General features: G+C 37.9%; 1 protein-coding gene across 2 annotated transcripts in view; it reads right to left on the bottom strand.

Moving 5' to 3' along the window:
- Positions 1–4,624: 4,624 nt before the first annotated feature.
- Positions 4,625–23,908, bottom strand: part of GYPC (glycophorin C (Gerbich blood group)) — a 36,212-nt gene continuing 16,928 nt past the window's right edge. Inside the window, exons 1-3 of one of the 2 annotated variants that reach the window (XM_086751039.1) lie at positions 19,042–19,138; positions 12,820–12,870; positions 4,625–10,416 (exon numbers count right to left, since the gene is read on the bottom strand). In XM_086751039.1, coding sequence (XP_086607165.1) covers positions 10,220–10,416; positions 12,820–12,870; positions 19,042–19,138 — 345 coding nt within the window. In that variant the 3' untranslated portion in view covers positions 4,625–10,219. Of the gene's footprint in view, positions 10,417–12,819; positions 12,871–19,041; positions 19,139–23,908 lie in introns of those variants that run through there. The other variant, XM_086751040.1, reaches the window with a different exon arrangement.

Here is a 23,908-nt window from a genome sequence, read left to right as displayed (position 1 = left end):
ATATTTCATTGTTAATTTACTGCAAATGGATATTTCAAGTGCTCATTCTTTTCTTTGTAATTCTCAGGAAATGCATAATTTTTATTCTGATGGTTATTGCTAAGCAAATAAACTGTAATGGACAAATATAACTGCTTTTTCAGGAAGACATTTTTCTGTTCTTTAACTCGTAGAGGGCTTGTGGTGCCCCTATATTGTATACAAAATATTGTACAGCTGAAGGGAGCCTCCTGGAAAATTATTTTCTAGCTGCAGTGGGTTAAAATATTCATGCTAATTTGTTGTTGAGGCAGAAAGAACAAAAATTTGTGTTTTATTGAAAAGGGATACTTGCTGAGTATATATCATGAACTAGTGGACTGAGATGTGCAGGAAGTCACTTTTATTTTTTATAAGCTATCCCACTGCACGCTTATACCAATGCACTTCTTGTGTATTAAGTGTTCCTGACCAACTAAGGATGTGAGATACACCAGTCTCAGCTGGAAGCTCTTAGTTGCTTAGCTAAATCTGGAGAAGATTCTGCTTTTATTTGTAATAGTCACAGTTTCAGTTCTCTTTATGACCAATGGCTTTTAAGGTACCAGCACATGTAACTGCAGAAGTCTTCACCTTTGAGGAAGACAATAGAGCACTAAACTTGTTAGGAATCACTGAGCTTTACATGAGATACAAGACATTTTTGGTTTACTTGCAGAAACCCAAAGGTTTTCTTCAGAATCAACTTTAGTCAGGAAACCAAAATCAGCTTTGACAATGTCAACCAAAATGAAATAAACATCCCAAAAACCTACTACTGGCCACAGAATGTACTGTGACCCAACTGCATCCCTATGCAGCCTTGCCCTGATAGATGATGCTACAATTTTCATAGGCTTTCTGGAAGAATAGTGTCTGAGAGTTAAGACTGAAGAAACACAGTCTTAAACTTGCACTCACAGCAATAAGGTGGAGAAGAAAAAGTTGGAAGATTGTTACAAAATACAAAGCAAAGATACATCACTGCAGATACTCTGGATAGTGACTACAGAGATACATGTTAAATATACAATTTTAAGAAACTGCATAGCATTTTCTCAGGGGTTTATTTTTCCATAATAATACTAATAAAACAAAACAGAGCCCTTGGAAGGTGTGAACTCCTGCCTGGACTCAGAACTAGGCAATGAATGATTATATATATTTTCCCAGCTCTACCTTAACCCAATGCACAGAGAGAGAGGGGCCAAGACCTGGGAAAACACTACGCAAGAAAAATTATGATTAGATAAAATGACACAAACGCATTCTGCAAGTGTTACTGCAGAGGAAAGATGAAACATGTTACTTTGCCTTTGTGCAGTGCTAACAAATTTTACTGTACAGCATAGAACTGTTAGAAAATAAATAGTTTTAGTGAAAAATGACCTCTTATTTGTTTGATTAAAAATGTTTTTTCACCATACTAATTATTTATTTAGCCTTTATTGCAGAAAGTAGACAATTTTGAGGAGTTAAGAGGTGTCTTTTAAAAAAAAAAAAAACAAAAAACCAAAAAAACAACAATTCAACTTTGGTCAAGAAATTGGTTTATAGAAAAGATATTGTTTGGTCCATGTCAGAATAATATGCTGGTAATGTTTTCTTTCAAATCTTCAGTGTCACTCTGCTTTGCATAAGGAAGCTGACCTTTGGGAATGTGACCTTCATTCATGACTATGTCATTAGCTTCCTTACCAAAATGTCACTTTTTCTGGGTGTGACAAAATTTTTTTTGGCAAGTTATAAGTTTGTGGCGTGTTTTTGGTTTTTTTGTTTGTTTGTTTTTCTTTTTCTTTCTTTTTTTTTTTTTTTTTATTTTTTTTTTTGGTATGGAAAAGAACCCCACACAACCAAACCACCAACAATCCCCTCCCTACCCTGAAGACTGGATCTATGAAAAGGTCAACCAGAACATAGTAAGAAACTTCCTTCTCCTGTAGCAGGAGAGGACAAAAACTGGACTGGGGGGCTGGGGTGAAATAAAAAAATTGGGACAGGCTTTCAAAATTCATGTAACTTATACCTCCAAGTGGGACAGTGAGTAAGCTGACTTGGCAGGTCAGATAAGGTTTGAAGTAATCTGATCTTGAACCATTTGCTCTTCTCCTTGGCCCTGTAATTCATTTTTCATTGCAGCCAGTGAAGCTGCAAAGATGAGAGATCTGGTTAAACTTAAACACAGCTGTCAGATGTTTTTTTTGGGAGGAAGAAGGGGAGAGAAGTTTTGAATGCAAAGACTAAGAAAAATAATTCGTTGGGGGCTGGGTAGAAGTCTTTATAACTAATTCCTGTGGTTTAACTTCTGGCAAGTGTTAAGCACCTTGCTGTTCAAGGGAATCAGCTTGTTCCTGATTCTGCACTGTACTTTTCATTTCTCATTCTGCTTTCTTACAACCTGGTGTCAGAAGCATCACTCATGTCATGCAAGAATAAAGACAGAGAGAGTCCTTAGCTCCCTTCATGGAATAAGCATCTTTATCCCTTTACCAGAAAACTGAGAGATTTAATAATCTTTCTGATTCTTCCATTTCTATTCTGACAAGTAAGTTGTGCTGCTGCCGAATAGAAGGGAATGGAGATATTTCAGCTTTATAGAAGAATTTCTGAGCACAAGGCTGTATTTATGCATAACATTACAGGAATATTAGAAAAGGTGTGCAGAGCCCTGAGGGTCACGCATGGATTTGTGAAACAAAAATTTATGAATGGAGAGGAAAGCAGAAATTGACAGTAAAGAATGGCAGAAAGTGTAATTTAATCAAAATACAATATAAAATCTTATTTGAGTTAAATATGGCTTACAGTGGGCTTTATTAAAATGCTATTGATCACTCCATTAGGTGTTAGAATGAATAAAGATGATTGTTCCTAGTAACTAAGAATGTGGTGTTGAGTTGCATTTTATCAGCATGTCTCATTGAGAAGGGCTTTCAAGTGAATCTGCTAGCAATCCCTCTGGGAGATTATTCTTTCTAAGGTACTGGAAACTGAGTGACTGCTTAGGTCATCTTGGTTATTAGCCAAACATCAGAAATTAGGAAACCTCTCTATGTGCAGCCTTAGCAAGGCTGGCTACAAAACTTTTAGGTGTTACAACTTTTTTTTTTTTTTTAAGCTGTTAATCAAAATCTTTGCTGGGAAACAGGTTCATTACTGCAAGGTTTGGACCCTTTTTTTTTTTTTTTTCCTCAGTGTAGTCAAAATATCCTGTTCTGAGGCTTTAGATCCAGCACCAATGATACAAGAGGTGTGAAGCAAATCATATATATGTGCAAGATATTACTATGTTATTTTGCACATATTGCTGAAAAGTTATTTTCCTATACTTGCTGTTTCCCGCCCCCCCCTCCCTTTTTCCTCTTTGTTTCTGCTGTAAGCTTGTCAGCTATCTGTAAAGAATTAATTTGGTCCCAACAGACTTTCATTATTCCTTGGCAAACAGCCTATGGCCAATCTCCATGGTATTACGCACTATGCGGTGCCATTGGTAACAGTACAAGCCATCACAGATTTGGGCTCCTGAAGTACCTCCAATAACACTGGATCCCATTGTCAGGTGTGGTATGAAGTAAAATTTCCCTAATGTGCTGGCTAATAATGGAGGATCTAGTGCCTGGTCTTCAGTAGTCTTAGGTCTCTGCTTGTCATCCCAGCAAGAACACTGGGATGGACCATTTGACTATTGCTGGCCTCATAACAGTTCTATGCATCAAAGTCTTATGGCAAATGAAAGGCTCCTTGGAAGAACTGTTCTTACTGCAACTTCTCCACTTATGGATATTAAGACTTAGATGATCCACTGTCCTTCTGGTACTCAGAAGGTTTTCACCATGTTGAGGCATCATTTTGACCTACTGGAAGTTTTTTTTCAACTGACAGCAATGATCTTTGAAAAAAGAGGTGGTAGAGGCAAGATTACAATACATATGATAGCAGGCATAGCCTCTGATTGTTGATTAACTAAGGATATATTAAGATAAAAGAGATATTATATGTAAAGCATGAAGAACAAAGCAGAAGTATTCACATCTGGTAGCAGTTGGGTGGAAGGCAGGCCATCCATCAGTAAATACCCATTGCATGTTTATAAGCTTGCTTGGAATTTTTAAGAATACTGTGCATTAGACAATAGGCCAGTGTACAGGTCAACGCTGGCATCCACAGGGTAATGTTCCTTCAGAGAGAATTATTGTTTGATTTTGTATTTGAAGCTTGGCTCCTTCTTAGATCTATCAAAAGCTTCTCTTACTTTCTTTTTTTTAATTCAAGCACCATCTTTTAGGATTCGCGTACTCAACTAAGAAAAATTCTAGCCTACTATTCCTTTTTGATGTATGTTCTTGTGAAAACAATATAATTGGCAATTCTCAAAATTTATGGTATTTTGAAAGAGAACAAAAAGATGAGAACAGTCTTTTAAATGCTGACAAATGACAACTTTAATTATAAAGTTATTAGTTTCTTCATATTTTAGCTTTTTTTTTTTCCCCCCAATTTAAAATATAGTAGATTTACACCCAGCAGTGTATTAATAGCTTTGGTAAGTACAAACATTATAGTCAGCTTTAACATACAATCAGCAGTAAGATTTGAATGCTCTGTGTTCTCTATTCTTGTCATAGCAATGCTGCATTTCAAATAGACTTTAATTCAACATACCAGGTACTTTCCATCATACATACTGTTTGAAACAACAGAAAAATAGTGTGAAGACATGAGGTCATATTGAAAGATCAGCCCTTATAAAGATTTCTACTTTAATTTAGTGTATCTTTCAGACATAGGGGGGAATATTTTTTTTTTTGTCCTCACAGAAAATGATAAATATTGTCAGTGAAATTCTTGTCCCTCTGAGTTCAGTGGGATTTTGTCCCACTGCATAGGGAACAGTGGGACTGCCTATTTCCAGTCACTGGCAATATTACCTTCTTGAACTAGAGAAAGACCTCTGCTACAAAAAAAAGTTTCATTTCTTTGTAATGTTGTTGAAATTTTTACACACCATATATGTGTTTCTTTGATAATGTTTGCTTTCTTTATTAACTGCTTGAATTTAAAGACACCAAATGCGTGTTCATTGCTTGTTCAGGGGTTCTTCAGTTTTCTGTTTTATATGAACTGCTGCTGTGAAGCTTCTGCATTTTCTAAACACACAAAGCTTTTTTTATGTGAAGAACAGAGATTTTTAGAAAATGCAGTAAACTAGCTCTTAGTACATTTAAAGTGAGTATTCTTTTGGTGTACATTTACCAGCATTTTTTTTGCTGGACTGGCAAGGAATTCAAACACCTCATGTAATTCAAAGAAATTTGTTTTCAGCAGTTACCTTCAGCAAATATACTTTGATTTCTCAAAATGGCAATGTCTATTTTGTTTGATGAAAAGCTGCTCTCCATCTCTATTGGCATCTAATTACCTTCTCTCCCTCTGTATCTTTTTACTGATTTACCTCGTTCTCAGCATTTCCTGTATTCTGTGAGGAATACTCGCAGCCTGTAGCTCGTGATGCCATCCTACTTATCCTGCAGCTTCAGCACCTTGTCTGCATTCCTTGCAGAAACAGAAGAGTCTTTTTTGATTTCCTGTCCTAGTGTTCCTCCAGTGATCCCTAGATTTGATTTAAGAGAAAAATTGATTTCGACGTTCCGAGGGATCCTATGGTACTATTTTTTAATAGCCCTCCAAAGTTATTTGGTCTTGTTGTTCTAAAAACAAAAGAAAACTATATATAGTCATCTTGACTAGTGGCTGATTAAATACTCCTCAGGACTGCATTAATGTGCAATGACATGTTGGACCTTGGGAAAACCAGGAATGATAGAGGCCAAGCCCCACAAGAAAATGTGTACCAGGTTCAATCATGGGTGGCCAGATACGTATTTGAGACTGGCTGCATTTGGACAGAATTACTCTGCTGACCTGTAATGCTGCTACTGGGGCTGACACTGGCAAGCATTTTTGTGCAGGGAAAGACTGTACAGATATCTTCCAAAAATCAGAAGAAATTGAGTTCTGGCTGTTAAGGCAGAATGGTAGACTACTGGATCTGCGAAGCCTGTTTTGAAAGCTTGACAAAAAGAGTTGCTTTACAAGGAGATTAGTTTCCTTTTGCAAATAGTGATTTTTTTTTTTCTTTGGGGGGTGGGGGGGGGGAATTTGAAAGCTCCATAGACCCACTTTTAAAGCTCACCAGTGTAAACAGAAATATTATGTTTAACTCTTGTCATTTTTATATAACCTTAAAAATGTCTTGTGTTCCTACAAGATCATATTTATCCTCTTTCTTCCAGCTCCAGGAAATATTGGTAATTTTGATGCCCAGCTTTCCTGTACATCACAGAAAATGGCTTATGCTTCTAAACATGGGCCAGTGGCTTTCTGTGCAAAGTGGGATTCAACAAGCTTTCACAGGGCATTAGGTTATCAGGACAAAACTGAGTTGCTTGAGGGATCGTCATTCTGCTCCCTTGTTTAGTGAACACTAAAGATTTATAGCACTAAATTTAACTAACTAGTCAGCTTGCAGTAGTATTTTTAGGCTTGTTTTCTATGAAAACGTGGCACTTGTGATCACTCTGTAAATCAGTCTCAGGTTGTTTGTTCAGTTTGACACAGGATTTGAAGTCCAAAGCTAAAACCTTTCTGAAAACTGGTTCTTGGCTGGCAGAGAGGGACAGAGTATCTGCAGTGATAAAAATAAATACATACATAAGTAAATGGCAAATCCTTTACCATAGGGAAGGCACTAGTGATCTAGATGGGTGCCTAGGGGACTGCAAGCAAGAGTGGCAGTCGTGGTTGGGGAGATAGGGCACTGGAGAGCTGCAGGACAACAGGCCACAGCAGTGGAGAGATCTGGGATAAAAGCACGTAGGAGAAAAAGGAACCGTTTCCTTAGTTCTCCTATTCAGGAAGCAAATCGTAAAAATCATTTAATCATCAATGATGAAAAGCTATGGCTGCCAACTGACACATCTCAGCATTGTAAATATTGTTTGTTTTAGCACAGCATGTTGCTTCCAGAAGGATGTTTTGCTAATGAGTCCTAAAAGTTATAAGAAGTTTGTAGTGCACTCTCTTTACAACTAAGTTGAGTGACTCAAGACAGTAGAGTTATCGTATGAGTAAAAAATATCAGGATCAGGCTGTTAGTCTGCCAGTCATCAGACATCATGATCTTTCTTCATCGCAAAACAAAATTTGTCCTGAAAAAAACCCCAAATAAACAGAAAATGTCCACAAACCGTTTCTTCTCTCTGTTCAGTGTGCTTGGGTCGTTTCTAAATACACAAAGCCCTGGAACCCAAAAGGACACTATTTAAAAAAAAAAACAAAAAACAAACCAAACAAACAAAAAAAACCCAACTATCTGAAACTGTAGCTCTTGCCAGAGCCACTGCTCTGCAAATATTCAAAGTGGCTCATTACCGACAGGGAAGCTGCTGCTGTACACTTGGGCTGTCAGCCCAGATGAATAGGGAAAATGGGATAAAGAGATTTAATTAAGCTACTAAGAAGAGATATAGTCAGAGACTAGTAGTTGCATTCAGTTCAGATTTAGGGGAAGCAATGACACAAAGTCTGGTGTTGACTGAACTGGTAAGAATTGGCTGAGCTCCATTGAACTCATATTGTACCACCAGAAAATCTGGCCTCTATAGTTCTAATGTGGACAGTTAGTCTGTCTCAGTACACCTTAAAAATAAAAAAAAAAATCACACACACCCCAAAAGAGACAGTAATTCAGGTTCTCCTGAATATCGGGTGTGACGCAGTTGTCTAATTGTAATTAGCAGGCTCATGTTGTAAAAACAGAATTTCATTACTGGGGAGGGAGGCAGGAATTTTTTGTGTGTCCCTCACACCTTTCTCTAAAGTAAATTTTCTTTAACAGTTAGAGTATAGTTAAAACTATATTACATGGTTCTGAGTATATGGAAAGGCACAAAAGGCTGGTAGTCATCTATAGATCCTGCTAGCACCAGAGGAAAGTGTTTTGGTGTTCCCGTGCCTTGTGTGGGAGATGCAGTAGAGCTCAATTCAACACATTTACCCTCTCCTCGGAGGAAATATTTACATTTTTATTGAACTACAATGTCAAGGCTCTTCAATTTTACAAACTCATCTTACAGCTAAGATTAGTGAATTTAGTCAACATGTGTCCTAGAAAAATAAAACCAGATTCCCTTTTCAAAAGTAGTAAAAAGATTAAAATAGTAATGTATCTTAGAAGGAAACAGTCAGGTGCACAATATAAAAATATTTGAACTCCAATAGTGCTGGGTGTTGTGCATTTTATGCTGCACTAGCCATAGAATACAATGTGGTTGTGCAATGGTATGTTAGAAAAAACATCTTAAGCATTTAGTAAATTTGGCATTATTTTGATATTCTTTGGTTAAAATGCAAACATGCAGAGATTTAAGATTCAAAATCCAAGCTGTCAGGATTCTAAGAATAATTCAGAGTCCATCTTCTTCAGGTACCAAGAAAAACTGATGCTGTGATTGAAAAGACAAAAATATTTCACTTCTTCACTTGGGCCCTCAGAGTCTTTTCTTGTTCAGATCAGTCTTCTCTTACAGCATTTTTGTGGCCAATGTGGATAATACTGGAGTCCAGGAGCTTTCCAAGTGTTGATGCTAACAAGTGAGCACAAGTGGTCAGCAACAATGTCTTGAAAGAACAGTTGTAAATTACTTTATATATTATGTACACACTTGTATAGATCAAAGCATAGGAAAAAAAGTATTTATTTGAGCAGAGCTCATCAGTGTCTTTATTACTATGTATTTCTGCCCCTCTCTTTTCAGTAGTCCAAGGCACCATTGCAGCTGGGGACGAGCAGGTGCAGAGAACAATTATTCTATTCCTGGAGCTAATTGTGGGCTTCAATTAGGAAGTCAGCTTACTTGGGTAAAAAAACTCATCACTGTCCATTCTTAGGCAAGGAATAAGATCTTTTCATGTCACCCACCATGACTAATCTATTTATTTATTTATGGTACAGCATCAATGGTCAGTGTAATTCTCTTATCTAGCACAATGCAAAGGATATACAGAGGCCATACAGAGGGAGACATCAATACAAACCAGCGGGATGCAGATGAACAAACTTCTTTATAGCGGCAGTCCTATGATTGCATTTGTAAAAGCTTTATGGGTATCTGCACCAGAACTGAATCCCTCTCCCTGCAAAAATCCAAAATCCTGCTGGCAGGCATCCAAGAGATTTTTCCAATGCAAAATAAATAAATAAATACTCAGGCAAAAATATCTTTGTGAAAAAAATCTAGCTGATATCCGTTGTTTCAGAAGGCCTGCTCAAACCAAGATGCTTTACCTTTTAATATCTATCTATTTATGTATGCATGTGGGGAACCCACCAGCTAACTGGAATCATATTTGTAAGTCTACTGATGACTAGATACTGTCGTAGTTCAGCCCCGATCGGGACCAAACTACACAGTCTACCACCTTAGGCCCCCTCTCACTAACAAAACCAGAACAGATACTATACTGTAAGTTCTAACATTTTGCAGTTCTCAAGCTGCCATGCAGAGTAAGTTAGAAATAAATCCTTCATTCTTACATTTTCCATGTTTTCCAACAGTTTTATTTCTTTTAAATGTTTTTGACTCTTATATATAAAATTCAAAAATATATATAAAAAAAATCCCATCTAAATCCCAAACAAACTTAAGGGGAGGGGAGAGATATCTGGGCTACAAAGCTATTTTTGTTCCAGCTGCATCAGCTTTATCTAGATGTTTGTTCTGTGACCATTTGAAATTCAATTTCAGGTAGTTCTGTATCATATCGGCATAGGATGCATCATTAACTCTAAGAGGAGGTTTTCCATTGGCATCTGCTGTTTTCACCAAATGTCAAGGCTTGACATTTGCTATCTTTATCTGGTTTTGGTGTATCACTCGTACTGAGATTTTGTTTCTTCTTATCTGATATTGATTTAAACTGTGACCAGCTGTGTAGCTAATAAAATCAACAGGCAAGTATCTGGCATTTAGTTCTTCACTGGTAGGGGAAAAGAAACAACCCAGTGACAAACAAAGTAAAGAGATACTTTTCAATTAGGATGCTTGCCTGTATCCTCATATTATCCACCTCTTAGCACTTGTGTTGATGTAGCATTTCTGATTGATTCCCTTGGGGAAGTCTCCATGGAAATCCTTGCCTCTCAGATGAAATATTCCTTTTTGCTCTCATCCACTGCTTCCTGGAGAGCAGGGTCATTTTTCAAAGCAGCATCTGCGCTTTCAGCAAACTCAGTTCCTTTTGCCTCATTGGTGTGGTAGGTGCCCTTATGCCTGTACATGTACCGGACCATCACCACCAGCAGGCAAATAAGGACAAATACCACTGCAGCAATCACACCTAGAGGGAAGAGACCAGTTAAATGTATTGTCAGTAATAAAATACAAGCAGTATCTCACAGCCAGGCATCACAACTTGAACTACTTAATAGGGAAAAGTCCACGTATCATAAGATGTTGCATGTTGCAGTGGCCAGGGTCGGAACAGAGTCTGACACTGCAAAAAGCAAGATGGGATATAGATACTGCAGGAATGAATGTTGAAGTCTCCCTAGCTTTTGAATCAATGGCTTGATTTGGTTGAACTCATTGTAGCTTTCTTCTCATTACAAAATGAGAAGAAATAAGAGAACATAAAGGAAAACCCATAGGTTTCTTTCATCCTTCTGCTACCATACACCAAAGGGATTTTGCAGGCAATCCGCCCGTGCCTCCATGAGCATACTCAATTTCAGGAGTACAGGACACTGAGTATTTCTTAGGAGACTTTAAACAAATAGCAGGAGCCACGTGACCGCAGTACTGCTCTGTATTTGCAAGCTGCCATTGCATGCTGTGCTCTAATTAAAGAGTGTCTGATTGTAATGAATGTGGAAATGACACCTGGGAGGAAGAAGGGATTCTGGGTAGATCTTTCCTGTCTCCCAGACTAAGGCTAATTTACTAGCAATGTGTTGACTGGACAAAAATGTCCATAGGTAACACAAATATGCATAGGACTAAAGGGTGAATGGAAGCACTCCTAGTGAAGGCAAGTAAATTCAAGTTCCAGGGGTGGCTGTGCAGAGAGGCTTCCCAGAGCCCTTTCCATTTCTTCCTTTTCTACCGTGAAAGGTAGAAGTCCATAAAAGCAAGGCAACCCTGACAAGTCCGTTGTCAAAAATTTACAAGCTGTATCCCCCTGCCTCCAGATGAAATTGCTCACATAAGAATCCTGAAAAATAAATGAAGTATTTTTAAGTTTATGCAACTTGGGTTATTTTTATTTTTTTAACACTTTTTTGATAAAATTGGGATGTGCTTATGAATTCTTTAGCTGTGATTCTGTACAAGTACATGATTCTATATTCACATGACTCCAGGAGTAAATCAAATATTACAGAAATACACAATGAAAAGCATCAGAACAGGACATTTCTAGGAAAATCCCATAAATGGAGTATGAAGCTGCTGTGAGGATGCAATAGGTAGGAATTAATCTGAATCATTGTGGGCATCTACAGTTCATGTGGCTCCATCTGAGTTACTCCCCTTGGTCTTCCTCTACTGTCAGTGGACGGTGTGTGTGGAGGGTGCTTCCTCTTCTAGAACTGAATTCCTGTGTTTGGTCAGATTAATTGCTCACTGGAAATGCCTACTATTCTACAGATACAATGAGGGGTATGTAGACAGTATCTCTCTTCTGGCTCCAGTGTTCAAGTTATGTGGCAAAAGTGGGTATCTCCAAAGCTTTAGATCTATCACCATCAGTAAACTGAGTGGAGATACCCTATTGGCATGAAAACAGGCGAATGGACAGAACACTAGCAGGGTAAATAAAAATGATAAATCTGTCTTAAAAATACACCTGCAATGTTATCCCACAGATTCTACAGTGCCTGATTCAAGAAAGTGAATTTACTTCTAGCAGAAATGAAATTGCTTATACAAAGAACTTCAGGTTTACAATAATATCATAGTTGCAGTGGGGGCTTCATCAGTTTTTAGGACCTCACTGGTATCCCTTGACACAAGAGGCTTTAATAGGCTTTGGATGTAGCACAATATTAATAAGCCTAAGGGACTAAGTACAAATCAATTTACCAGCTACTTGTTCATAGAAAGCTGAAATTAAAGTTACAGGAGATGGGACCTGAGGGAAATATAGCAGAACCTCACCAATTTGCACTAATGATTGGTATACCCCCTAGTGAATGACTGAAATTAGTGCGTTAGCATGGAAATGAACAAACACAATAAAAATAAAAAGACAGGTTCTCTCTGTGAGCATAGCTTTGCTCATTTATTTTGACAACTGTATTTAGTTTAAATGCATGAGAGCGCTTTAATGGAACACGAGGAAATGCACCATGGCACATTCTGTAAAAATAAAGGGTCAGCTGGTATGAGCCAGCATGGTTCAAATCAAATGTGCTACGTCAGTTTTGTATTAAATGACAATCTTGGCCCAGTGACTAATGAAGAATATCAGAGGTTTACTTTGCTACTGGACTCTTAGGTATTTTGTCCTAAAACGAGGCATGGATGAGGGTGGTACTGCCCACTATATGGTTTGTGCTCATTATCTCATCTCGTTATCTTGCCAATAGCCCCTCTGGGAGTAGATTTCCCACTGGCCTAATTAACTCTAATTGTGCTGCTCCTGTTGTCTTGTCAGTGAAGCAGGGGTTTTGCAAAATGCAAGAAATCAACCAACCCGCTGTTTTAATTCTAATGGTGCTGCTTAGTACCTTCTGCTACTTACCTCCAATAACAGCCACATCTGCTCCAGCTGTGGGGCTCTCGATGTCTCCATCTATAAATAGATTAGAACATACAAAAGTTAATTAAAGAAAAAGGAATTGGATGATATGTAACAACAGTGACTGTACTGGTGGTGCTGTATTTTTTTAACCTCTGAAACTCAGAACTTAAACAAGATTTCTTATTAGCAAAATACATTTACGAAATTAGAATTGGCTGTACTGTTAGTTTTCTGTCATCATAACACTGGAAAATAAATAGCTAGCACATTATGCAAACTATCATGGCCCTCAGGGAAACACCTACTGTTTATTATGAGCACTTACCTGTAACATCCTCCAGTGAATGATTAAATTAAGAGCGTTCAGCTACTGTGATTACTCTCAGAAAGGTAGTTTTGGGGAAAAAATGTTGGTGCCTATTTATTTTCCCATTTATGGCTCTTCAGGGTATGGTCTGGATCTTGATTTGATGCAAATTAATCTCTATTTATTTCAATTAGTATTTATTTATCAGCAATATCCTGTTTTTAGCCTCAGCATTTATTTTCTTTTAAACCTAAATTTGGAATCAGGGGAAGCCTGTTATGTGTATGGTATAAAATACCGTCCCCACTTAGAGTAAGTCTGAATTCAGTGCTGATAAATCAAATTATGTTCTTTACTGGATTATAATTTATATAAAAAAATAACTTTGCAGTTTAAATGCAAAAGAGAAGCAGCTGACCATGTCCTTTTAAGAAGTAAGGAATTGGTCTGAAAAGGTATGAGCTGCTGAAAGGGCAGTTAGAATTTGAATTATATTTTGATCTTAATTATAGTACTTACTAAAAATATCCCAAAAAGCTAATGAGTAGCCAAAATGTTTTAAAGGGGAGAGAGGAAAAAAAAAATTCTGAAAACCAGGATTTTTATCTCCTTATTATCGGATATAGAACATAAGTGAAAGTAAACTTATATAAACAAGCATTTGTTCACTAGCTTCTCTGTAGTTCATTAGGGTACAGTTCTGATCTTGTTTTCTGCTTCTTGTTTCATGCCATTGGTATCAGCTGACTTAGTCCTGAATTATGTGGATGTCGGAGAAGATGACGAACTCCTGGAGCTTTTCCATGCTAGGTTTATGACAGGAGACTTTTCTTTGTTTATTATTGTATTATTTATACAATTCTAAACAACACTGGTTTGTTTTGAAAGCAAATAGCTTTATGTCAGGTCTTTTTAAATTTCCCTTTGGTAAATACAGTGGATAGAAAAGTTCTCCAGAAAAGGTAAAAATGCTAATTCCAAATCCTTCTATAAATTCAAGAGTGGCACTATGGCTGATATCTGGCTCTCCTTTTGCTAAATCTGTCAGAGATGATGCAAGCATAAGACACTATCAGCAGCTTTCTCCTTACTCATGTCTGGTCTCTTATATCAAATTGCAATAAACTGAGGAGAGCTGAGATTCAAAGGATTCTCTTCCCAAATGTGGAAGATGCTTTTTTTTTTTTTCTGGAAAGCAGGAGTTCTTTCCTCTCCCCTAGAGATCCTTCCCATATTTTCTTCTAGCTATACACTGATGGAAAGATTGAGCACGCCTTGTGTAATTTAAAAACTCTAATTATGTCTACACCCATTCAAAACCCGTGTGCCTCAGAAGAGATTAATTGCTTCAAGGTCAACCTGTTCTGCAGTTTTTTATACACCAAATATATGCTGCATGCCAAAAAAGCAGGCTCCTCTACAGCAATCAAACACTTGAAGGTGTGAATTCTAAAGTGCTTCCCTAGCCACACAGCTTGCTTCCAAATATTAATTCCAGATCAAATCATTATCCCTTTAATTATAAAAAGGTATGTGAGTAACTCTCTGCTCTTTCCTGTCATTCCCAGGTGCCTCTCAGATTCAGATAACAAGCAGGTGCCTTATCTCTAGTGCTTGCCACCGAAGTGCTTTTTGATAACGGATTACAGTATCATCACTTTGCACAGAAGTTTTATTTTCCATACTGTACTTCTGAAGTTTTCAGAAGAATGCTGAACCCGTCTTCAGCTCTTGTGTAGTTAGCACTCATTTGTTCAGTTGATGATGCCGTGCCATTCAGCAAACAGCTAACACCGTGATGTGGCTTTGCTCACCACAGTTCCCATTTTACTGCAAGCACAAAAGTCTGACTTCTCCTTTGTGTGTCAACTTTTGACCATGGAAAGTGCTTGCTGTCCTCCAGATTGCACTTGTTGGATTTTGCTGCATCATCCAGAGTGCCAGGACACTGCAGATACCATCAACAGCCAGAAGTTTCTAGGGTCTACTCCCTAGGTTAGTTTTGGAGCAAGGATGATGGAGGGGAGAGAGGGACCCTCAATGACTGTCTCACAGTCCCTGAAATTTCACTTTGTCCAAAAATAGCTATGTGATTCATGGCAATATCACAATATTGCTAGAGAGAGGGTGGAAGTATTAGTGTCATTCAAGATTCACTCTTCACAAAACATGACTGAGGAAAATGCAAGGCATGCGCTCATGAAATGAGGCCGTCTTCCCAGAGCAGGGGTGAGACAACAGCCACTATCCTGATGGGAATCCATGCTTGGCTAGGAACTTCAGCATATTTTCTTTAACTCCAACTCATTCCATATGAGATATACACTGCATTACTGTAGGACTGAATCTTTGCTTTCTGGGGCAGAAAAGATATCCAATGTACTGGAGGAATTTTCAGCTGAGCAATGACTGTGGGCTTTGGCCTTCCTGTACTTTCTTTATTCTGCTCTTCTTCGCATGTAAAGCACTCAGAGGTCTGTGTTTCAGTAACTGCTGTTGCACCTGTCTTGGTTATTTTCCTTTGTTTCAAGGACATCTTTTGTGTTATCTTGTGCTAAATTGTCCTTGCAAAACTTCCTCTCACTGTTTATACTGGCCCTTGTCTATAGCTACAGTTTTGGTCCTGACAGTGTTGTTATTTAGTGCCATTGGTTACTGTGACACGCAGAAATCAAAAGATTGCGGAAAATATGTTTTCATTAAATCTCTGGCCATCAGAGCGAGTTGGCTAAATCAGGAATAGAACATACAAATCAAATTGCCTGTTGTTGGAAAGTATGTTTCTAAAAGCCAGAATGAAGGGAAAGAAATGCCTTTGTACAATGACCTAAAGTTAATCAAATTCCAGTTCTGCCCATAAACTTACTGATAAAGAATTTTTACAGTAGAACCTGCAATTGCTACCTGTCCTATTCTCATCAATCAAATCATGCTGAGAAGGCAGCAGCCTCTGAAAGCCCTAGGAATATTCCTGACTTAAATACTGCAAGCAGATCTCTGTCTTCACACTTCAAAGGTGTAAAGCCAACTACCTTTTATGTTAATGTAGCCAGTGGTGAGTTTTTCCTGCTGAATTTATCAGTAAGTTTGTTAAACCATTACCTCCAGGTGTGATTTTCCAATAAAACTTGACTTTTATTAATTTTGATAGTTTTTTTTTTTTCTAGTTTCAACTGATCCCATTCCATTTTGGCTGAGAAGCGCTTGTTTGAAGGAGGCAGATCCAGCAATGAAAATGTTTGTTTGAGGTTCAGCAGTCTTGTTGTTTTGCTATGCACTTCTCCTGGCAGTTGTAATGGTTTCTTTTGTTCTTTAAATTACAAATCTGAACACTAAAAGCCAAAAGTCAGTTCCAGCTCAAAAATTATGACACTGGCTTTAAAATAATTTAAAACTTTTTTATATGCCCTTTCTTTCATACCTCAGCTTCACTGAAATCTTACTTTGCAGCCCTTCTCTACAACACCCAAGCCAAAATGCACCTTGTAGATGAAAACTGAGGTTTTGGCATGATTTTGTGACACCAGGAAACAGGTCTTTAAGGAAAACATGAAGGATTATGAGAAACCTGTTAGAGATACAAGACTTATCAGTGAGGCACTTTAGAAGTATAACCATGTTAAGACAGTCAAACTGACAAGCTATTCAACTTAGATGGTGATGGGAAGGGGCATATTTATTCCCAAAATACTTTATCCTGTCCACCACAGAAAGCATAAATTTCAGATCCTGCTACTTGCAGAAAACAATGCCTTAATGTGCTTCTGTGCCTACTGTCAATGGCACATGGGATTAACTTATAGAGAGTTTCAAGCTTTCTAATTTTTCAGGCATCGTTTTTGCCTGTTAAAGAAGTTTCCAGAAAAAAAATCTGGTCCTTGCATCCTTAGTGGCTTCGCAATCAGAACTGTAGTTAGCAATTTAAGTACCTACATGTTTGCTTTTTATGGATTTACACATGGAAAAGGCATAAAAGGAGAAGTGTTCCTTCAAAGGGATCCCCATTTGGCACATTTGGTATGAATGCATGGGAGTCGTCCTACAGTATAGATCTAATCTACTGGTGTGAACTACCAAATCTCTGCTGTGTAACCCACAAGGGCAATTTGATGGGATAACACAGACCTTATCCCAAACTTCTCTCTTGTTTCCAAAGATAAAGCTCCAAACTAAAGCTGCACAAGTGCTTACTGCTAAGTTGTGTTGGACGTAGAAATAAAAGCCCAAGATTACGGCTCACATCATCATGATTTCCTTGCAGCTGTGGGTGATAGTGCTGTTTTGGAGTGGGTGAGTCAAGCTGAGTGAGTATACAGATATCTCTGATAAGTAGCTTTTACAACACAATTTTCAAAGCCACTCAACACCAGTCAAAAAGCACTGCTCCTGCCTTTCAAGATTTTCCTACCCACAAGCGTGTGCTTTGGATTCTTAGCAACCTAAGCCATCCCTTATCATGATGCTCCATTGCTGCCTGCTTGTGGTTACAATCTCAGATGAAGTCTTGACTGCTAAATTACACTCAGGTAGGTCTCTAAGCGCTTTCTTGTGCAACCCGTTTTCTCTCTTGATGCGCTGTTCATTGTATAAGAAGTACTTGAAATTCATTCAACCCATGTGAATGATGAGCTGAGCTCCTTAGGGCTTTCCTAGGCATGCACACTAGGAAACACACTGTAAGATTTCATCTTTAATCACCTCACCTAACCACCTTATGAAAACCACTGCAGTGGAATTTTTCCAGGTGAGGAACAACCCAGCCTTATCTCAGTACATCCATGGATGTGCTTTGCAGAACCACCCAAATATTGACATGTTGTTGCAGCAAGCAGTGTGCAAGTAGTATGTAGGCTGAAATGTGTCTTTAGAATTCAACTATTAAATGTTTAATGGTTTTGTTTTAAGTAACAGCTGTATCTATTTGTGGACTTCCAGCAAACAAGGGAGACATTCAAACTGAATAACATCCAGTTCATGATTCAGGCCCGATATAAATATAATTCAGAGAAGGATATTGCCTCTTTGTTGGTTGTTCTTTCACACGTTCATACATTTGAAAGAGAGCTTTAAGTATTTCTGGAGACTAATGAAATACAGTTTTCTCAGTAGTATCAAGTCTAGTAAATTATTGTCTATTTTTGGGGGGGTTGTATCAATTGATCTAACACAACATATCATAAGAATTTTGCTTTATTTAAAAAAAAAAGTTGTAATTTTAAAGGAAGACTGCCTTTGTATGTAAAGAATTTAGGTGGAGTTTTAAAAACACTCGTAATTGCTTCCACTGAAGATGATAGTAAGGTATTTGATTTCATTCAGTAAAACATTATAAACTTGTGAAAATATTGAGGAATAGAGTCCACCAGGAAGCCTTTGCAATTGTTAAAAACTTTTCCTATAATTTTTGCAGTTTTTTATTTTTAATATTATGTATATAAAAATGTATTCATTATAACTGTTCCTTTCCCAGGGGCTCTTTTTGTTCTTTGTATGCTCTCCTGCAGTCATTACTCCTCTCAGCTGTAAAAGCAGGTCTTAATGTGTCCCTATTGTCATCACTGATGCAAGACTTTTCTTACCACACATCTAGTATAGAAGAACTAATGAAGTCTTAACATCTCCATTGTTTATGCAACTGTGGTATGTCCTCCTTGCCCTTTGGTTTATGTTTGTGCCTTGCCAACACATTGCATTCATGAGAAAATCATTAATCTATTAACCTTAGCATACTGATGTAATTTACAAGCTATAGTTAGAACTGGTTCACTGCAGCTGCATGTGTAAAAATGAGTTCAACCAAATTCTGAAAACTTCATGTTAAAAATATGTTAATTGCTCAAGCTGCTCTCTGGCCTGTGTTATGATATCAAATGCATCACACTGAGGCCTTTATGGATTAAAAAAAAAGTCATTACCTATTTTAATATTTGCCAGTAAGTGTGCAGTGCCCTGCCAGAGCTGGCATCTCTTATCCTGAAGGGTCATCAGCCTGAACCCATCAATTTGACACATTCTGCTGAAAAAGCCATCACCAGCTCCCATTAGATAATGAAACACATCAAGTCTGTTCTTTCAAAATTAAGGAACAGTTTCTCATCTGTCAATCTGGACAAGAGACAGAATAATTTGACTTCCATTTATATACTAAATTATTATAAGGACAATAATGTTGACATACAACAACAACCACCTGATCTTTTGGGTAAATAAATAGACTGTGCTCTAAATGTATGGTAAATCACGCAGATTAAAAATATCTACAAAAATTTAAATGCACGGAGCCCAATCTTATTGCCATCCTAGCTAGCAAGTACTTTGTCATTAATTCTGAGAAGACAAAATCCAGTCCCATTCAATTAAAAGAAAGGTCTGTTCAAGACTTTTCACACTTTGTAATACAGTGATGTACAAGGGAATTATCAAATTAGTTTAATTATATTAGAATTGCCACATAATTTTAGCAGTACCATTCTAGAATGTTATAAAGCAAATAAGAGAAAATATGTTTTCCAATGTTTGGGGAAGTAATGGCTTCACTCACACAGTTTCTTCTTCTTTTGTGAAGCTGAATTGCACTTGGATCTTGGGGAAAATCTGAGATAGAGAGAAACACTAGAAGTCAGCTTGCCAAAAAATAATCCTATTATATCTCTTAATAGCCTTATCACTGCAAAAAATTCCTTACTCTTCCATGAAAATATGTTAATGTAACCAGGTCATCATTTAGATGTTTCCTCCACAACCATCAAAGTCAACTCATGCTCCAAATATACAACATCTTGCTGGGGAAGAGAAATTGACCTGGTATTGCTTCATTAAAGAAGGAGTGGGAAATGGGGTATGAATCAATCCATAAGGTACAGTCCATGATCAGGATGTTTTCCTGCACGTGTCCCTCCTCCTCCCACCTCCCCCCTCTTAATCAGAATAGAGTACTCCTTTTGAGGGCTTTTTAATTGGGAAGGTTTTGAAAGAAACACAAAATATCCAGTGAATCTGTCAAATAATTTCTGCCTGACTTTCCTCCAGAGTCAACAATTTCAAGCTCTAGCCATTTCAATCAAAACGGGAACAAAACAGCCATTTGCTCATTCAGTGAGATCAAAGCTGAATGGAAAGGAGTCCCTGGCTTAATTGATTAACCATTGCAAGCATTGCAAATGATCATAGGTAATCAAAGGAGCTGAGTGAATATAGTGAAAGCCCGTATGACAACCTGTAACACATATTAACTCGCAATTCTTGAGAAAAATGCATGCAAGAAGCACACTTCACTGACCTAAACTGTGCGTGTTAGAAACATAAACACAAAAATTTGAGCCAGAAACTTTCATTGGAAAGTCAGAGGCCAAGAGGTCTTGGAGGACATGATAATTCCCTCCCAACCCATTGCGTAAATGGTTATGTGATGCAGCAAGACAATTTAACTGCTAAACTGCTTGTAATTATTTACCAAGATGAGCTTTTAATTTGTACCTAATGGGTCTACAAGTCTCAGTGCTGACTCTCGGGCCTTTTGACTGTGTCATCAGAGGATAAGGTGATGTCTGTGTTTCTTAATGTTGCCGTGCTTGATTTTATGACCTTGAGATTAGGTTTTATTTCACATTTGAAACACTCTTTTTATGGATGTGACACTATTCAAGACAAATATTAGTTAAAATTAGCCTCCCTAAGACAGACTGAACTGTTTGTCAGTATTTGAACTATTTCCATCAAATACATTCGGCAGCATTTTTGCACTGATTTTCTCTGTTCCTGCTGTGTGCCTGACAGCCTTTGTTACCTTTACAAGTTTTAACTCTATTACTCAACTCCAACTGTTTCTAAAGGAAGAGCAGGCAAAGATAAGCACTCTGCCTCAATTTTCCTGAAAACTGTAGGCTGGAGAGAAAAGGCAGACTAGTAGTCCAGCAGTGAAGGAAAGGCAGTGAAGACTTGGCGATTTTAAGCTTTGTTTAGCAGCAGCCAGTTCTCCAGTCACCATGTGCTTTCCAGTCATCATGCTGGTAGATCCAGAGGAGCAGCAGCAAGGTGTTTTCCCTCCCTATTGGGAGCTGCTGTGGGAGGCAGCCAGTGCATGCTGGGGGTAGGATTTAGGGGGCAGAGACATAAATCCAAAAGCAAGACTGTTTCACTGGTTCTTCTTCTGGCAGAAAACTTGTTTTAATGAACAGTGATACACAAGGAAAGAAACATGGCCGTTATTCTATTAAGTCTGATAAATATCTATTACTTGTTTTGAGATGAAGAACCCTGACCTTGTGCTTAAATTACAGGTGATAGGATCAACTTGCATGTGATGTCATCTGTAAATCAGCTGGAACCTGGTGAAAGCCTGCATTATGCACAAAGATGTTATCCTGATATTTCAAAGAATGTAGAGCCAGGCTGCTGTCCTTAGAAAAGTATAATCATTTTCCCAACATAAGCATGTTTCTTCTTTTATGTCTCATTCCCACCACCAATATTTCATAGCAAAGCAGTCAGGTGACAATTCTTGGAAACAGGAGCTCTATGCGCTCCATCCCCTAGCTTATTTGATATGAATTGTATTCAGCTACATCCAACTCATACACCAGTGGTTGCCTGAGGCACTGTCTACTAAGCATTGCAAGTGGAAATGTCAGGATGTTTAGCATATGCTCTTTAGGGACACAGAGATCTTTCCTGGAGCACTGATGAGGTTAATATTATTAATGGAGATATCTGTAGTGGAAACAGTCTTTCAAGCGCTTTAAATATTGAGCATATTAAACAAAGAAAATAAAACGTATTGAAACACCTTAGAAACTTGCAAGGCAAATAGTAGCTCAGGGCAACAACATTTCTCTTTTTTCCAAGGATTCTGCAATGAATATGCAGATTCCTTTTGCATATCTGCTCCATTTAAAAAGACAAAGCCCATTTTATTATCTGAAAAGCCTTTATGTATCAGTCCAAGCTATCTGAATTGAGTTGAGTAATTTTAGCAAAACTTCTTTACCATCTATCTTTCATCTCAGCAATTCTAGAGAGATTGTGCAATAATTACTTAAAAAAAAAAAAAGAAAAAGAAAGAAGTCTTGCTTTTCTATTATTTTTGGACAGTTGTCTGGCATTATTTGACAAAGAGCATCCTGAATATATTAACAGAGCTGAGCACGAAAAAATCTTCACTGAAGCCATATACTGAGTGTTTTTCAGCATGAGAGTTATTGTGGTGAGATTCATTAACAACTCATTACAAATGTTCCTCTCTCCTAATGAAATGTGAACAGTAAGTACCACGTAGGTGGAGAGCTAATAACCAGCCTGGTGAGATGTTTGACTACTAGAAAGGAGTCTATGTGACCTAAATTGTCTCCACAGGTGCTACAGAGAGGACATTAGTGGGCAGTTGGACTAGATGATTGTTGTAGGTCACTTCCAGCTGGAACTATTATGTTCTGTTCTGACTTGCCTTCTTGCAAGGAGATCCGTTCAGCTCCAAGAGAGGTGTGATGAATCCTGGGGGATGGGGTGGAAATTTCTCTTCCTACCAGCCAAGCAGCTAACTTAGAAGACAAGCTTACATTAGAAGCCTAGCTTTCTGGAGTCTGTAATTAGGGAAAATAAATCCCAACCATTACTGTTAGCATTGCTTAACCACCCCTTTGCAAAGCCTGTGCTGAGGGCTTAGCCTTTCTACAAGGTAGTCCGAGCCTTTCCACAGAGCTTTGAGCATGCACTGGTCGGACAGGCTAGATCTCTCCTACAAGTGCTTAAATAGTGTCTTACACTCTGCTTTTGCCTGTTAAGTTGCAGTCATGCTCAAGCAAGCAACCTTATCATACCAAAATTTGATGCTATTACATTCCTAACTAGAAAAGAACTTCATCTAGTTTAGTCTGCTAATAAGCAGTACTTTTTGTGTTACTGCTCATTTGAATGGCTCTCTGAAGACAAATGTTTACTTTTATATAACTGGAGAATGATAATTTCTGAGGCTTCTGCTTCTTTCAAATATGGTTGAAACTGGTCAGTGGATCCATAAGTTCTTGATGGGAAGTGACAGATGGATGAACAGACGATTAAGCAGACAGTTAGAACAGCAGGAACACATAAGACTCATTTCATTAGAAAACTGGACTGAAAACAGAAGTAGCGGTGGGTACTTGAATATTATTCATACTTTGCACACCAATTTAAAAAATACCATTTTTTCTGTGACCATTTCAAAGATTGTTGACCATGTGCTTAGCAGTTTAAACAGCAAAGGAAAAACCAAAGGGACATTGCTGAGGTTTTTTTCAGCTCCTTTTTTGGTCAGAATGCTACATTTTTGTAGTTTGGACTATATTTTAAATCTTTAAAGCCAGATTCTGCTTGGCCAGCCCTGGCAATTTCAATGGAGGCTTAATGTGTGTCATTAAGCAAAGAAATATGGTCTAGTGCTTTTCAATAGCAACAAATGCTTGCTATGGCACTTCTCTGATCAACATATTTTTTACTTACTGTAAAGCCTTTGGGCTGCTCTTTTCCTAAATTTATGAAATATACATGCAAGTAAGTTGAGAGTGAATTGTTGTGCTGGAATGTAGCAGCCAGCTCAAATCAGAGAAAGACATTCTTGTTCCTAACCCTTTTCCTTTCAAACTGATGCAGCAGAAAAACTGTCCACCATAAGGAAAGAGGTGCGGGGTATTTACTTATTGGCAAACTGATCCAAGTCACCATGTGGTCTGACTGTGGGTTGATCTGTTAACAGGGAGGGGTTTCCTAGGTGCAGACAGAGAAGGCAAAAAAGCAGGAATGCCCTTT

This window comes from Chlamydotis macqueenii, chromosome 6, assembly GCF_036417535.1.
Source record: "Chlamydotis macqueenii isolate bChlMac1 chromosome 6, bChlMac1.mat, whole genome shotgun sequence".
NCBI classification, from domain to species: Eukaryota; Metazoa; Chordata; class Aves; order Otidiformes; family Otididae; genus Chlamydotis; species Chlamydotis macqueenii.
This window is presented reverse-complemented; position numbering and strand designations above follow the sequence as displayed.